Source organism: Leiobunum rupestre, chromosome 2, assembly GCF_980474605.1.
Source record: "Leiobunum rupestre chromosome 2, qqLeiRupe1.1.hap1, whole genome shotgun sequence".
Classification (NCBI taxonomy): Eukaryota; Metazoa; Arthropoda; class Arachnida; order Opiliones; family Sclerosomatidae; genus Leiobunum; species Leiobunum rupestre.
Genome location: NC_143385.1, coordinates 39,881,971 through 39,899,390, shown reverse-complemented (window position 1 = coordinate 39,899,390; position 17,420 = coordinate 39,881,971). Strand labels below are relative to the sequence as shown.

Genomic DNA, 17,420 nt, shown 5'->3' with positions numbered 1-17,420 from the left:
AATTTCCTCCCACTCTTTACACGTGTGATGTAATTTCAAGGCTGACGTACGTCCTCCGAAAAAGGCTTCGCGGGGGCGGATTGGTTCTTTAATTTTTAATTTTGAGTAGAAAGATAGGCGTCGACGGCGGGATTAGTACTCCTCTCGGCTTTGAAGATTCATTCAAATTTCTCATGGACAGTGTATCCCAATTGTTTCAAGCGGTTTGTGGTAGCAATGGTTGACGCGTATCGCGAATTATGGATCTGTGTGTAGTCGCCGTATAACGCTAAGTTTCTATTGATAGGAAAACACTTTTTACAGCCGTGATAATAACAACCGTGATATTGAAAGACTTCGTTATCGAGAAGTCCGTCCACGTTAACGTTAAGAATTCTAGGTTCAAATCCATTAAAAGCGGACTGTATTTAATTCCCTCGTAAGTGAGACATCCATTCAATCGCGGCAAAACTCTGGTTACAGTTCATACGATAGCCGAAAGGGGGCACTACACCAATCGTATCGGGCTGTAAAAAGTCTTTCCTAAAAATAAAACTGCATACTCCAGCAATCGTAATCGCGGTTAAGAAAGGGTCTATTTCGAATTTATCCATGAAAATAGAACGATGCGATAAACAGCCTTGCAAAAGAATGTTTACGTCCTGGCGGCAGAACCGGATTAAATATCTTTTATAATCAAAATAATTAAAGTTGGGGTCCGAATTACTGCAAGCTTCGGACCGGGAATCGTTATACCATTGGATAAATTCATCGTAGGCCTTACCGCTTAAACGATTAGGGTCGTACGCTTCCGTCGGAGGCATGTCATTATGTTGTACGTAATTGGTTTCGTTTGAACGGGCTGGATCAAATTCATGGTCTACGGTATTAAACAATAGATGTGGGAAATGTCCCTTATTTAAATTATTATCTAAACCGAATGTGGAAACGAATTGAGAAAGTGCAAAGGGCATAAAATTTAAGGAATCTAAGAATTTTAATTTTTTATACTGTACATTCATGAATTTGGTCCCGTCTGTCAAGACTTTAGGGGTCCACTTTAAATCGACCATTTTACGTACTATAAATTGCGCATCGTAACCTTTAGCGTTATGGGCGATACATATTATCTTATCAGCCACTCAGTTAAGCGTTCGAAGGTACTCCAGAAAGTCGCCGACGGGGTCTTTTGAGAGAAATATTTTCTCCCGAGGACCTCCACCGCATTTAGCGCATGCGTACCGACTATCTTTTTCTTCGAAACATAATTTAAACGCTTTTTGCGAGACGCATAAAATTGGTTCGTGAATCAAAGCATCGGCGTCAGTGCGATTTGTTTGTATGCATTCCAAGTCAAAAAAATAAAGACTTCCGTTTTTGGAGTACTTCTCTTGGTCGGTGGTGATTGTTCATTGTCGGAGTCGTGGACCCGTTTATTATTGCTATTTATTCGAGAACGAGTAGTTTTTCGGCACAATCTTTACGATCGGTCTTTAAAGGTTGCATGTAACATAAAAGACCTGCGGGGTTAAACTCACTACACGAAAGGCAATAGGTCTCTCCGCAAACGTGTACTGTCTCACGCTTAAACATACTGACATATTTCCCGCAAAGATTACAAACGTAAATTTTATTACATATGGGTTCGGGTCCTGATAAATGGTAATCGTAACAATTTTGATTACGGAAAACTCTTAAACATGTTTGCCGTTTTATTTTTGACTCCGACCACGCAGTCTTGCTGTCTATGACAACTACGACAGAAAAGAACGCATTTATGGTCAGTGAGATGATTATATTCTATCAAACATTTTTCGCAAAATCTATTAAACGCGAAAAGGGGCTTAGGATTAGTAATTACGTTGAAATGTATGTCAATATTTAAAAGATAAAGACGTTTGCGGGGAGGCCCTTCTACTTCCCTCTCTTCGTCTACGTCACCGAAAACAATTACAGGAGTCGGATCACGTAATCGAAAAACGACAATACTGTATTCGCGCAAGATTTCTTGGAACCGAGTTAACGCGTCAGCCCCGGCGCATTCGTTATCTGATAACGCAGCGTAAGCTAAAAGTTCCCTAGCCTTCTTGGTCTGTAACTGATTTTCGACATTTTTTACTTTACATTGTCGTATAGTGTTATATTTTCTTTTTAGTGCAGAGTCGTTCTTATTATTTATATACTCTCGGTGAGCTATAGCGACTACAAGAGCGCGTGCTAAACAGATTTTATCTTGGTTATTGATTGTAATGGTACAATGTTTATAAAAAGAAATCTCTTTTTCGAGGGAAATACCTAACCCTGCAGGTCTAGTTCCTCCTTGGGGCAATCTGCCATTATTATTTAATATTTTAACAGATCCTGGTAAATTAGGAAAAGACGGAGGCGTTATTGCAACGTCAACTAAACCACCTCCGACTTGAGGAGGAGACGAAGCGGGGTCTGCCAAATTCAAGTTCTCGGGGTTCGCGTTTTTCTCCGCGTTACTAATTTCAGCGGCCTGAGACAAGGGCGGTGAATACTGAGGAGCTCGTGAGGGGCCTGCGACAGCTATGGGGTCATTATTACGCGGCGGGGTAATATTACGAGGAGGCCTACTACTACTACTAGCCGTACGGGCTGCTAACAATGCTTTAGCTTCCTCGAACATTTCGGATGCCCTTGCGGCTGCGGCGGCAAGTTCCTCCGCGTCCCGTCGGGCAACTTGTACGTTCTCAGCTAAGCGCTGAAGGCTGTCCGTACTGGGCGAAGACATGATGCTCCAATCGTCTGCGGAAGAGTTAGGCGATTCTAGAAAGGGTGATAAGCATCCATAGGCGTATACGAGGGCGAATTACATTCTTCATCGGGTGGGATTGAACTAGATATTAACAGGGGTGATGGTAAATTAACGATAGGGGGCATGCTCATTTGACGGGTTAGTTGATAATCAGATAAATAGTCCATTGCCAATTCCATATATATTAGCCGTTCAACCTGTGAATCTGTTACTACAGACTCCGGTGAGGGGGGTACCGACTCTGTTAAATCTATTACTGCCATTTCTGGAGAATCGGGTAAAGTAATTATGGGTACTTCAGGGGTCTCGTTATCAGTTATATCGATCAAAATCAATTCCGGAGTGTCAACTAAAATAATTTCAGGGTATTGTACACCTTTCATTTTAAAGTCAATTTACTTAAACCTTATTCCAAAAATTATGAAAAAATATATAAAAAATAAACTTACGTAGAGAGAGCGTTTCAAAAATCCTGGTACTAGACGCACAAAGAACAACAATAGAGTGACGTTCCCCGGTTCTGACACCCCCTTATATAGGGGCGTGGGGGAGATAGTAAGCTTATCTCTTATTCCCAAAGAACTTATTCAGTTCTCGAGAATATATTAGGTTATATTAGGGTTAGGCTAAAATTTATACTTATTTACGAAAATATTCCATTTAACTTCATTTCCGATATGGACACTGAAGTACAAACATCGGCCATAATCGCCGTCCTGAAACAACCTTCTAAAATTATAGCCGTAGTGATTATTTTAATTAGAATTTTCTTATTTGAATTTATTTTACGGTATTTTGAAAACGTTTCTACCGCAAAATTGTAACTTTTTCACTGTAGTTCGCAAAATGGTATTAAAAGTATACTAATTTAATGTTAATTTCTATTAATTGTATTGTTTTCTAGGATATGATTGCATCACAAGCTCTCGAGAGGAATCTAGAATGGGGTTCTTTCAAGTGGGTAAAATTATGACCTCAAACCATGGAAATCATTAGTTGCAGATCACGAGACGGCTTAATTAAGTACGTAGAGCTGTTATCTCAGAGAGAGAGAGCCAATAGAATTTGAGGGTTATATGAAGTTTTAGATCACTTGAAGAATTAATCTCAACAAGATAGGAACTGCTTAATCTCCCCCGCGTCATTTCTCTCCGAGACGCTGAACTGAAAAGAAGTGCATCCGCTTTGCTCCCTTCGTCTACCGTAAACATGGAAAAACGTTCTATTGGTAAGCATTATTTTATTAATACTATTACTATTTCAATAGACAAAGGCTTAACATTTTCATTTTCTATAGCCGAGACGCATACCGTATCCAAACGCAGGGCCCAAGAAAGACGTATCAACATAAAAATCACGTTAGGAGGATCAGTCTACATTTCTTTTGGTTTCGACGGATCAAAATTACAAGTTCTTTTCTTCAAAAAATCGAACGAAAATATTCTGTTCCCGACCTCCGAAGCTATCAACAATCTACTCTCTCTTTGGGGAGAACTTTTCGCTGCTACGCAAACCGGAGCATCGTCGCTTACCCACAACATCATCGACTATCACGGCAACAAGGTATCCGTCGTCGCCACGACCAACAACAGTAGGGTCCTCGTGCCGGTCCCAGGGAGTATACAGTGGAAGGCCGCCACCCGGGTGGTGAACGTACAAAGGCAGGGTGGCGCTGGAGGTGAACGTACAAAGGCAGGGTGGTGCTGGGTGGTGAACTAGCAACGCTAGACCACCATGGTGGTGAATTGTAGAAGGCAGCTGCCTTTCTGTGTATTAATGGTTGACCGTCAACTCATTACCCACCTCCAGAAAAGAAGGGCTATAATCCTGATTGACAGTCCCCGCTTTCCGTTGGGTGGAGAACTAGTAAAGCTAGGACATCACTGGTGGTGAACGTGTAAAGCTATAGAGAGTGGTGAACATGAAAAGGTACAGACTGTACCTCGATAAAATGAAAGCGTTATAGAAGGTAGCAGCGTTTCTCTGTATTATTGATAGAAGGTCCCCACCTGCAGAAAGAAAAGTTTTAATCCTGATTGACGTTCTCCGCTTTTTCACCGTCTGTATGAAGCGCGTACGTTTCTCCGATACTATTGTACACGTTCTACCGTACGAAGACCGTGTAAACTACGAATTGAGAAATAAACATCATTTTAATATGCAAATTAGATTAAAATTTGAACCGCTAATTTCCCCGGTATTATTTAAGTTGCGAATGAGTGGTGGTAAATGTTACAACGGTGGTGCCCAAAACCCTGCCGTACGAAGACCGTGTAAACTACGAATTGATAAATAAACAATATTTTATTATGCAACTTAGACTTAAATTTGAACCACTGATCTCCTCGGTATTATTAAAGAGGCGAATGAGTGGTGGTGAATCTTTCAGCGGTGGTACCCAAAACCCTGCGTTTTCTCACAGTGGCGACGTAAAATACCATGACGCAATATATTAATATACATATAAAGTCGAACGTCTAGAGTGGATGACCATTCAAACTCGAAGAAGTTTCAAGTCAAGAAGAATAAATCGACAAGAACTATGTAAGTATAATCCAGTATTTTAGTCCTCTTTTTATGGGGACAATATATTTACTTATCAATTACAGGTATAAGAAATCGATAGTCGTTGATTTTGAATTGTTTGACGGGCGGACCAGAGATGAAAAGCCGGAGAAAATAGTGAAAGAAGCGTCAGCCTGTTCCGCCGAGACTACACCCCTGGTCGCATCGTGGACTTTCCTCCCGCCGTACCCGCGAGCTGACCTCCCTTCCCGCACTCAACGACAGAACATTTGGGTCGAGAAAAATGTTCACGGCCTCGCTTGGGATTTTGGATTCACCCCGTACGGAAAACTAGAAGAATGCTTATCAATGGCCACTCGAGGATACGAAAGAGTTTTTTGTAAGGGTGAAGAAAAGTGCATATTTTTATTTGAACTAATACACCGCGAAGTTATAGACCTAAATGGTGTGAATTGTCCTAAAGTGAGTGAACTACTTGAACTTGATGGGCCCATGTTCTCGTGTCTAATTAAACACAATACTAACTTTTTAAGTAGGAAATATTCATGCGCTCTTGAAAAGAGTACATTATATGCCGAGTGGGTATATAAAAATATGGACTATGTAAATATGCAATTGGCAAACGAATAAAAAAAAAGTTTTGATTTACTAATGAAATTTTTATTTTATACATATTTAAATGCGAATTGAATTCAAGAAATTGATTACAATTTGATTTGTAATCCACTGGTGTAGTCTCTAACGGTACCATGTATTTTCCGTGATAGATAGTTACTAAATATAGGGAAAAACCATCAAGTGTTCGCTAGTTTTCGATGAACAACGAGAGATGGACGGTGAACGTTTTCTTATTGCATTTGGGATTCTCCATCGTAGAAACCAAAGACTATATAACGCTTCGCTTACTAGACAGGCGTGTTCTATGGCTCAACTTGCATATCGATTGTGGCTCCATCTCGACGCTGGCCCAAAATTTCCGCTAGCTTGAGCTGTGTTACTAGTGGCGCCTCTAGCCGCGGGTCCAAATATTACCCCAGCTTTTACAGTGCTACAGAGGTGTTAACAGGTTTTTCCTAGGAACACGCCTGTCTAGTAAGCGAAGCGTTATATAGTCTTTGGTAGAAACCACTCTCCTCGTACATCCCCCACTTTTCCCCTTTATGTCAATCATTGACACACGTGCGCTTTAGATAAAATCCCAAAGTGTCCCGAAGAAACCCATTATCCTAACTAGACCTCTTAACTTTGGATACGCTACTTTCAACATATAGGAGGGAAAAAGAGAGAGATGCTCCACAAAAATTGCACAATATTGTGTTTGTGGTATACCCAGAATACACCACTCTCTCGAACACCGCTATAGGCATACGTCATTTTTGACCAATGGGGATCCAGGGTAAAGTGGTGAATCGGTAAAAGTGCCGAATCATGTTAGGTCTATCAATCGGTATAAAAGAGACATGTAAGGGTGAAAAAGGTCACATTCTGCTTCAAGATGTATTCGTGTAGTACATGTTCCGTGGTTTTTATTCATCAGCGAAGTCTCAACCGTCATATGGTATCAGTTCACGGTAATTCTACGTTTCATTGTTCCGTGTGCGATAAGTCTTTTTCGAGAGGTGATGCCCTTAAACGTCATCAACGTAAAAATAATCACGGTCAACCCGCGGTACCCATCCCGTCGGCGGGGGCGAATTATCCGCAACCACCGTCGATGACGTTTCCCCAACCCGGACCGTCTTCGAGGTCCGAACCTCCTCCTCCTAGATCCGAGCCGTCACCACGTATCGTCGATCTGGAACGAGTTACGCCGCCTCTACGTACGGGTGTTTCACCGTCAACCGAGGCTCCCCGAAGCGCTAGAGCCCCCTTCCCGCAACTGGGTCCGTCGAACTCTCCTGTAAAAAGGGCTTCATCCCCAGACTCAAATCCTCCTAAAAGAGTCAGAGTTGAAAATGGTAAGTTTCTTTAACTGATTTTATTATTTCTTACATAAAATAAAATATCTTTCTCTATTAGAAGATCACGCACCGTCCGATCCTTTAAGAGTACATTCTCTTAATGAGTTATTAGACGCTGCGGTTGCGGATGTAAATAATCACGAGTTGATTATGGACAATTCGTTGCACTTATTCTCCGAAAACTTCGACAACGACTCGTTAAACGAGTTATTGTGTACCCAAGACGGTGATGATAAACTAAATGATTATGTTGTGCGCGTGGAAGCCGCGCAATCGTTAACACCGCAAATTACGCACAGCGAGTGTGATCGCGCGATGGACGCTCTAGGAGTGATGTTTAATGATAAAGGCGACATTATATTAAGCACGCAAGATGATGAGGGTTTAAAAGACTTTATGGAAAACTGGGACGTTCAACACGGTGACGGTGTAATCGTTCAACCCGAATCTCAACAACCGGATCCCTTGAACAATCTATTGGACTCGCATCCTGAAGATGAATGGCTTGGTGAGCATTGGGATAATGTTCAAACCCTACATCATCAACCAACCGCAGTTGCTTCAGACGTTGTTGACCAACAAGCAGTCACCGCTCCTAACCCACCCACTATCCCACTAACCCACCTACTAACCCACTCGATAGCCCACCCACTAACCCACTCATTGCCCTTCCAGTTGGTCAACAACCACCAGTGCTACCAGCTAATCCACCAGCAGTGCTACCAGCTGACCCACCAGCAGTACTACCAGCCAATCAACCACTTCAAATTGAAGAAATTAACGCGCTTGGTGACGCAATTTTTTCGGCTCGTATAACGGCACCAGATGGCGTTACCGACCCTGTGTTATTTATAAATGAACACCGTGCTAAGGTAGAAACGTATCTTCAAAACAAACTAAATACCAATAAGGGAATAAAGTGGTATATGGTGGTGCGGGCACGATATACCCGTGAACTTGGAAATACTGGTACGGACGTTGAGGCAATGCCGTACTTCAGGGGTTTTACACACGCGACGTTATCACCCGAAATAATCCCTCAGCAAATAAACTCTAGCCGAGAGAAAATCGCTGATAGTATGAACAACTATGAAGGACTCGGAAGTGGATGGGTTTTAGACCGAATTTTGTATTTACAAATAAACATTATACAATACTTACCACTCGTAGGGGGTACATATTTTCAATTACCACCTGTGATTGAAAATAAACGGGCTACGGTAAACGTGAACCCTGAAAACCCAAGTGACAATAAATGTTTCTTGTGGTCAATATTGGCCAAACTACACCCAGCCAAAGACCACCCTAGCCGTATTTATAATTATAAGCGTTACGAAAACGAACTCGATTTGTGCGGTATTACATTCCCCTTCGAACTGGATGCTTATAAACTTAAAAAGTTCGAAGAAGTAAATAACTTATCAATTAACATATTTGCGTATGAAAAAGGATTTTTCCCGCGATATGTGAGTGAACAAAGAGTGTGCGAGGTCAGAGAAATAGACCTACTCTTGATATCAAACGGACAAACTAAACATTACGTCTTGATTCGCCACCTAAGTCGTTTGTTCAGTGGATTCTCTAAACACAACCACAAGACATTTTATTGTCGAAGATGTCTCAAAAGAAGCACTACAGAGGACATTCATGCTACTCATACACGGGATTGTAATGTTCACGACCCGCAACGTGTGATAATGCCACACAACGAACCAATTTTGAAATTCAAAAACTATGGGATGAACCAAATGGTAATTTTAATTACAATGTTTTATTTTCAAAGTTATAATTTTATGCTTGCATTCTAGGTTCCTTACGTAATTTTTGCGGATTTTGAATCATTACAATCGAAAATATCTACATGTTTGCCAGACGCGACTCTATCTTCGACAACGACTTTATCCTTACACGTTACGTGCGGGTTCTCATACGTGATTATCGGTCCGACAGGTGAGGTTAAGAAAGTAAAAATAAATAAAACATTATCTAACGATATTTTCTTATTATAGGTAATCTCGTAAAACACGAAACCTATCGAGGTCTGGATGGGGCGTTACAATTTTTGAAAATGCTTATGGACGACTCTTCGATCATATCTGATAAGTTGAAGGAAAATGTCCCTATGCAACTTACGGGTGATGAAGAAAGATCGTACCAAGCAGCAACTTCTTGTTACGTTTGTCAAGAAGCATTCACAAAAACTTCAATCAAAACCCGTGACCACGACCACTACACGGGAGCCTACAGGGGATGCGCGTGTCAAAGCTGCAATTTGAAGTTAAAAGCGCCCAAATTTATACCAGTTTTTCTTCATAATCTAAGCAGGTAATATAAACGTAAATTAATTTTAATTGAAGAAAATTTTAATTATAAGATGATAATCTCACAGATACGACGCGCATCTTATTATGCAGCATATTGCGAAGATTAAGACGAAAAATATTGATTGTATCGCAACCAATAGTGAAACATACATTTCATTCTCGCTTGGAAAGTTGCGGTTTGTAGACAGTATCAGATTCTTGCCAGCCTCACTTGAAACGTTGGTTTCAAATCTAGCAAAGGGTGGTTCCGGAACATTTTCCGTGATGAACTCAGTGTTTAAACCCGAGGAGGTGAAACTACTCCTTCGTAAAGGGGTTTATCCTTATTCATATATGGATTCTGAAGATCGTTTCAAAGAAAAACAACTACCACCTATCGAGTGCTTTTACAACGATCTAACAGAAGAACCCCTAGCTGATGCGGACTATACCCATGCGCAAAACGTATGGAAAACTTTCAACGTAGAAAATTTGGGTATGAATTACTTAATTATTGTTTATTTAAATAAATTAACGGTTGTTTTTATTCTTACAGGACGGTATCACGACCTTTACGTTTTATCCGACACATTACTTCTGGCAGACGTTTTTCAAAATTTCCGTCAGATGTGCATGAATTCGTATCGTCTAGACCCCGCACATTCGTACACAGGCCCGGGTTTTGCGTGGCAAGCGGCCCTTTTTATGACGAAAGTGCGCTTGGACTTATTTCTAGATGAGGACATGCATTTGTTCATGGAAAAGGGTATTCGAGGTGGTGTATCAATGATAAGTCATCGTTTCGCTCATGCGAACAACAAATACCTCGAATCACATGACCCCTCCAAACCCGATAAATATATTTGCTATCTCGGTAAGAATAATCAAAATTTTAATGAAAAAAAAATAATTTAAAAAAAATAATCGAAAAAAAAATAATTGAAGAAAAAACAAAATTGAAAAAAAATAATTGGAAAAAAAAATTTAATTAAAAAAAAATAAATGGTAAAATTAATCATAATAATTTATCTCAATAGACGCAAATAACTTATATACCCATGAAAAATTTCAAATGGATTGATCCGTCTTCAGACAGTGAACGGGAAATTCTAAGATGTCCCGACAATTCTCCGGAAGGATTTATTGTCGAAGTAGACCTAGAATATCCCAACGCTTTACACGACGATCATAATTGTTACCCACTGGCACCAGAATCCATGTCAATTAAGACCGAGGCGTTATCCGACTATTCCAAATCGCAAATGACGAAATTGAAAATTCCAATCAAGGAAAGTTTGCCGAAACTGGTTCCTAATCTTTTCAATAAAGAACGATACGTAGTACATTATCGAAACCTTAAATACTACGTGGAAAAGGGTCTCAAAATAACCAAAATTCACCGAATTTTGAAATTTGAGCAAGGAGCCTGGTTGAAGACTTATATCGACTTCAACACAGAGAAAAGGAAGATGGCGGCTAATGACTTTGAAAAGGACCTATTTAAATTAATGAACAACGCTGTTTTCGGTAAGTAATTAAATTAAATTAACATTAACATTTTAAATTAATTATATTTTTTCCAGGTAAAACGATGGAAAACTTACGTTTACGTAAGGATTTCAAGCTAGTCACCACACCGGAAAAGGCGGTAAAGAAAGCTAGTTCCCCGGCGTTTGAGAAATTTACTATTTTTCAAAATGATCTCGTGGGAATTCATTCTACCAAGAAAAAGCTTATTCTTAACCGACCTATATACACGGGGTTCGCAATTTTAGACCTATCGAAACTCCTGATGTACAGATTCCACTACGACGTCATTAAAAATCAGTACGGTGAAAAGGCTAAACTACTTTTTACCGACACCGGTAAGTACATAAATCTTCTAAGGTTATTTCGTAACATAACTAATAATGTATTCTATGTTTACAGACAGTCTCACGTATCAAATCGAAACAACTGATTTGTACGAAGATTTCGCCAAACAGAAGGAAATGTACGATTTTTCTGGATACCCCAAAAATCACCCTCTGTTTGACGAAACCAACAAAAAGAGGCTAGGCAAATTTAAGGATGAGATGGACGGCACACCGATTGAAGAATTTTGCGGACTTAGACCCAAAATGTACTCTATATTGTCATCTAAAGGCGAGAAAAAGACTTGCAAGGGTGTGTGTAAACGCGTTGTGCAGAAGCGCGTCCGTCACGCGGAGTATCGCGACTGTCTCCTAAACCGTAAACTAACGGTCGCGGAAATGAAACGGATTGTTAGTAATAAACATATTGTGACAACCGTGCGACAAAACAAATTGTGTTTGAATCCCTGTGACGATAAACGTTTTATCCTAGACGATGGTATCGCAACTTTAGCCCATGGGCATTATAAAACGAAATAAAATATTTTTAAAACAAATTTATTGAGTATTTCATATACATGAATTCAGATATCATACGATCGTTAACATTTTTGTTTTCAGAAAATCTTTCCAATATACTAAACAATTTTATTCCCCGACACAAGTTAATAGCAAAATAAACGCAATAACCGCCGCAGGTTTTACTAGAATTTCCTTGCAATTGAACAGAATTATACGTGACAGTTAAGCTGTTTTTCTCTATAAAATAGTTAAATTTAAACAAATCAGGGCTGTTCCCGAAACTCTCGAAGAATGTACAATTGAGTGACCTTGAGAGATATATCAAACACCAATGTTCTCCTACCCCATTGGACGTATCAGTGTTCACGATGTAAAGTGAAGGATACGTTTTCACATTCTTGGGAAGTTTGTCGGCAGGGAAGACTCCTCTGAACAAATATTTGGTATACGGGTAATTCTTGAGTATGATTTCAAGTTGTTGCGAGTCCATTATGAACTTTGATCATATAAAACTGCTCTGTTCTTGTCGATCTCGACCAAAGATTGATATTCGGAATAGTAAATCACGCTAACTGTTGACGGCAATGATTCTCCGAATATTAATTCGAGACGAACGCTCCCGTTCTTTACCTGTTGAAACAGTCAGTTGAACTTCCATTGAGATCAGGAGTTAAGTCGAACACAAATAGTGCGTTTCCATTGGCGAATTCATCACGGTCGATAAAATTTCCTTCATCAATATTCCATTGACCAGTTTGAAGAAAGAGATTAGCGTATGATCGCATAAACAACTTATCTTTGAAATTTGGGTTTAATGGTTTTGCCGGGACACTACTACCATCAAGGTATAGGGCGATTTGAGTTAACGAAAAATTTTTAAAGTTAAAAGGTGACATTTTGTAGTCTCCCAAATACGCATTCTGGTCCACAAATCCGATCACCACCTTACTCGGTATTTGACCATTATATAAGTTGTCTTTGACGCATATTTTGTTGCCTTGGGAAATTGAAAATGAATTACATTCCGTACGGGTGATAGGATATTTCATTGTTGCCAGTTCCAAAGTTTTAGCGTGGGATAACATAATCTCTGGCGTCAATCTAACTTTTCTGACAAACATTGATGCGTGTGTGAAAATGACTTTGCATTTTTCACCGTCTGTGTGTAAACAAAACACGTTTGAACTTTTGATAAACTTGAAATTTAGATCTATCAGGTTAGGAATAAGTCGATTTTGTTGACAAATATCGGCTCGTACAACTCCTATCATGTCAATAACACCTTCTTGGGCAAATTTTGCACGTTTCTTAAATCCGTCGTTATTGGAAAATTCGTCAAATTTCCCAGCTTTGTCTTTATAGAATAGAGACGCGGTTAAGAAACTTTCCTTGGCTGGCCCACCATATGTCAAGAGCGTTTGAATCATACTCTTGTAAGGATACTGTTGAGGGCATGACGTAACTGATCTGTCACCCAATGATACATGAACTTCGCCAAAGAGACTATGTAAAAACAAATTTTCCGGGCCAACTTTGTCCGCAGGAGTTGTGATTTTAGATACAGCGTCGTGAATATCGGGTTTTGGTAGAGTTCCATCTGCTTTAACAATTTTCACTTGAACTTGAAGTAAAGTATTTTTCAAATCAATGTAAGTCTCCGAGTTTCCAGCGATACTAAAGATAATTGCTTGGTTTTCATTTATGTTCGATGTTGGATTATATTCAACCCATTGACTTCCTATTATACCAGTTTGAGTATAAGGTACGTGAAATAAATCAAGTTCCGAGCTAATGCTGTTCTGCGAACTGGGGTGGGCTAACGACATTGTTCAATGATTACGAGAATATATCAGACTGAAGCAGAGAACGTCTTTTCTTCTTCCTGGTTCGAACTGAACTGATGATGGTAGACGTTTTACGTTTCCTTTTACGTCCATTTCCACTAAGTTTACTCACTGCTTCGGCGGCTCTTCTTAAGGTTTCTTTCCCCGCCTCTTTCCCCCGAGATTTTAACGCGTCTTTAATAGACACACCACTCGAGATGTCGGAAGCAATTTTTGCTCCGGTATTTAAAAATTTTCGACCAAGGAATGTGGCACCCTTTTTGAGTAAAGGCATGGCAGACCGAAATGCCGAGGCTAATATATTTCCAAGACCATATCCTCTTTGCACGGCTACTCCACGGTATACCGGAATTGATCCGTGTCCAATTTGATTTAAGTAATAGTTATTATAATCGTTTACAGAAACGTGATCCAGATTACGTGGAGACATGTTTCTCCTTTGACCCGCTAACCACAAATGAACGGAAGAAAGATTTTACACCTGATTTTATAGATAAGTCCATGTTCTTCGGGGTCTAAAATGAAGAGTGACGTGAACTTTTCCTCGTTCGAAATGTATAGGCTGACCCATTTCACTCATAATATTAATTTCAATGGTTTGAAAATTGTTATGCGCAATAGGCATATAATGTGGTCGTGAAAACTCTTTCTCAACAGTGTCTCCGTCTTTTCCTTGAATACTTATAATACGTAATAATGGAACATCCGATTCTCCAACCGATCGACTTTGTATAATGTCCGAGTATATGAACAGAGAATGTAACCCAGCGTCCATATCACAGCTAAAAGGCGCCGTCATGGAAGTCACTACAGTTACGTCTTTGTCTGGAGTTCTCGTGAATCCTAATATGATGGCGATTTCATGTGGTATGTAAACTTGGTTCATTTCATAAAGTTCAACAATTACACGACGGTTTGGTTTGTTGTAATATATCTTGACTCTAGAGCTAATATTTCGCCCGTCGTCATCAGTAGTCATGATTTCCAGTAAATCTTCAACTCCGTAATATCCTGGTGGTATTACTATATTAACGAAATCCATTACGTCGTTGAAATTTTCTATGTCAGTGTGTTTTCTCAGTGTCTTAGGTGTTTTAGTATTTGATTCTTCTAAGGAATCCGGTAGAGACATAGTTTTCGAAATTCGAACTACACACTCTCCTTGAACGTTATTCCAGGTTCTTGGGTAACTGATTTCAGCAAGTCCAACTTCATACGCTCCCTCAAGTTTCATTGGTTCCGGTAAATACGTTCTAAACTTGCTTATAGTATTGTTTTTGAAATAGTGCATAGAAGAGTCGGACGGTAACGTGATATAGAAACTCATAATGTTACGATTTCTTGCACCCAAGAGTCAAAATCTGGACCGTAACCACGCCAACGTACTAGTAGTTCTTTAGTTCCGTCTGGTTTTGTTCTTTTCCTTAGAACTTTTTCGATTTTGAATAAGCAGTTTTCGAGGTCTTTCCCGATTTTCGGTATTTCCTCCTTGTAGAACAGACCCGAAATGAGCTCAGTTTTCAAATCCTCCAGCTTATATACCGGAGGGTCTCTTGGTATGCACTGCACTACTTTGAATATTTCCTCGGTATAATTGGCTTTGTAACCCTTTTCGAACGTGGTTTTATTCTTACTCATGCGAACCAAGTCACCTCTTTCAAAAGGGAACGAGACTGGGGGTGAAAAATTGACTTTCCCGTATAAGTTCTCCCACACTTGTTTCGAATTTTCATTCTTCACTTCAACGGGTTTGCATTTAATAGATTTGTGGTAGTTGTTATTGTAAGCTTCCAATAAATCTGGTAAAACGTCGATATATTTGTGCGTATCTTTCTCCGTAAAATATCGGTACATTCGAGACTTCAATGTTCGATTGAATCGTTCTATAATACTAGATTTTACTTCGGAGTGCGTTGCGAAAAACTTGATTCCTCTACGTTTTAATTCACCTTGAACTTCTTTGCATAGAAACTCATTACCATGATCAGTCTGTACAACCTTCGGCTGTCGACCTGATTCTAAAATAGATTTGAATGACTTTACCATAGTTGATCCTTTCTTATCCTTGGTAGCCACAGCGAATGCGTATTTGCTAAATACATCTATACAACATAAGATATATCGGTATCCACTATTGTGATTTTTGATATCTTGCATGTCTGCCAGATCAAGTTGCCATTGTTCGTCTATCCCATACACTATCGTCTTGTTTCTTCGGAAATTGTGTCTCACTGGTTTGTGTAATGTGTACGTATCTTGCAGTTTTAAAAATTCTCCCACCTCGTTTATGTTAACTTTAATTCCCTTTGCCCGGGCAGCACGATAAAGACCGCGAATGCCTCCGTAACTACCGGCGTCCTTAACGTTGAAGTATATTTCTTCTAACTTATCCATTCATCGTACAGTTCATTTTCCGTTCGTGATACCAGTACGCGAAATCAAATAGTTCAAAAACGATAATAATAAATAATAACAAAAACGCCGTAATAACTTTGGATGATTTTAAGTATGATATCGATAAAGAGGTTATCAACCCAGACGGAGTAGGAGCGATGCCACCTTCCATGTTGAGGTATAATTCGTGAATGAAAGAACTGAAACCTGATATATTATTATATTCTTTATTTCAAATTTATCCAACTCAATAATCCATTGCCATACATTGATTCGGGACTTGGAGGTAAATAATCTGAATCATCGAACACCTTTTCTGGTGAATCGTTGGAAATAATAGGTACATTTTCAATAGGGGATTCAAAGGGGAATTTATTTTTTACAAGTGATTTGGGTACATTTTCCTTGGCCAACAATTCATAAAATTTATCTAACCCAACAATTTCATGTTTCGGTTTGGTTTCGTATCCTTTAACTGATTCGTGTAAAATGTCCATGATATTAGATCTAACTATAGGGCGTTCTTTATAAATAAGTTCACCACTGGTAGACCAATCAATTTTACTGTTTCGTTCAATCCACTTGTACAAAGCAATGACGGGTTTTAGATGTGAATCTGGTATCGCGATAGCTATTTCCGAATACCAGTCTTTCTTTCTTTTCGGTTCTTCAACGATTTTCGCCTTCTTAGTTCTTTTGTTACGTTGTAATAAATGGTTGTACAACTCTACTTTTTGAGATTGATTAAGTTTCTGATTATTTAAAACAGTTTTCGTATCCAAGTTTTCGTCAAGTTTCGGTTGCGAATTGAGTCGTCGATAAACGTCTTCGGGGACTAAGATCATCTTCCTAGCCATTTTTGATAGCTCTACTTATAGCCGCGCCTGCCGCACTGCTCACAATTGAAAGAAGTGGTGCTAAGAGTAACGGTAAAAATCCTCCCTTCTGTAATAGAATCTTTTTCCGTTTTGCGATGGTATTGGGTTTAGATATCTTCCGCAAAATATGACAATGCCGCTTCAATCGCTTCTTATGATCATCTGACAGTTTTACATTGCCACGCAGAACATTTATACAGCATTCCACAATAGCTTTAATCGCGTCGTTATTAGCATATTTGATGGCGGCATTTCTTTGACACATATTTTAAAAACTCCTTATGATTATGAATTATCTTCATTTTGGGATAAAAACGGCAGCCTCTTCTCCTGGTATAAGTCCGGTTCGTAGTCTGTGATCGTCTGACGTAGTTGGTTTCA

The 17,420-nt window shown here is 39.5% G+C and overlaps 2 protein-coding genes across 2 annotated transcripts; one reads left to right on the top strand and one right to left on the bottom strand.

Annotated features, from left to right (window-relative positions):
- Window positions 1-3,725: 3,725 nt before the first annotated feature.
- On the top strand, window positions 3,726-4,637 carry LOC149957498 (uncharacterized). Its single transcript, XM_090164825.1, has 3 exons — window positions 3,726-3,781; window positions 3,847-3,986; window positions 4,056-4,637. Exons 2-3 carry the CDS (start codon window positions 3,968-3,970, stop codon window positions 4,475-4,477), a joined length of 441 nt encoding a protein of 146 aa, XP_090020951.1. The 5' UTR covers window positions 3,726-3,781; window positions 3,847-3,967; the 3' UTR covers window positions 4,478-4,637.
- A 7,912-nt stretch (window positions 4,638-12,549) lies between these two features.
- LOC149957497 (uncharacterized protein F54H12.2-like) lies at window positions 12,550-13,749 on the bottom strand. The gene is made up of 2 exons (XM_090167063.1): window positions 13,183-13,749; window positions 12,550-12,867 (listed from the first exon to the last, which is right to left on the bottom strand). Exons 1-2 carry the CDS (start codon window positions 13,747-13,749, stop codon window positions 12,550-12,552), a joined length of 885 nt encoding a protein of 294 aa, XP_090023189.1.
- Between the last annotated feature and the right edge of the window lie 3,671 nt (window positions 13,750-17,420).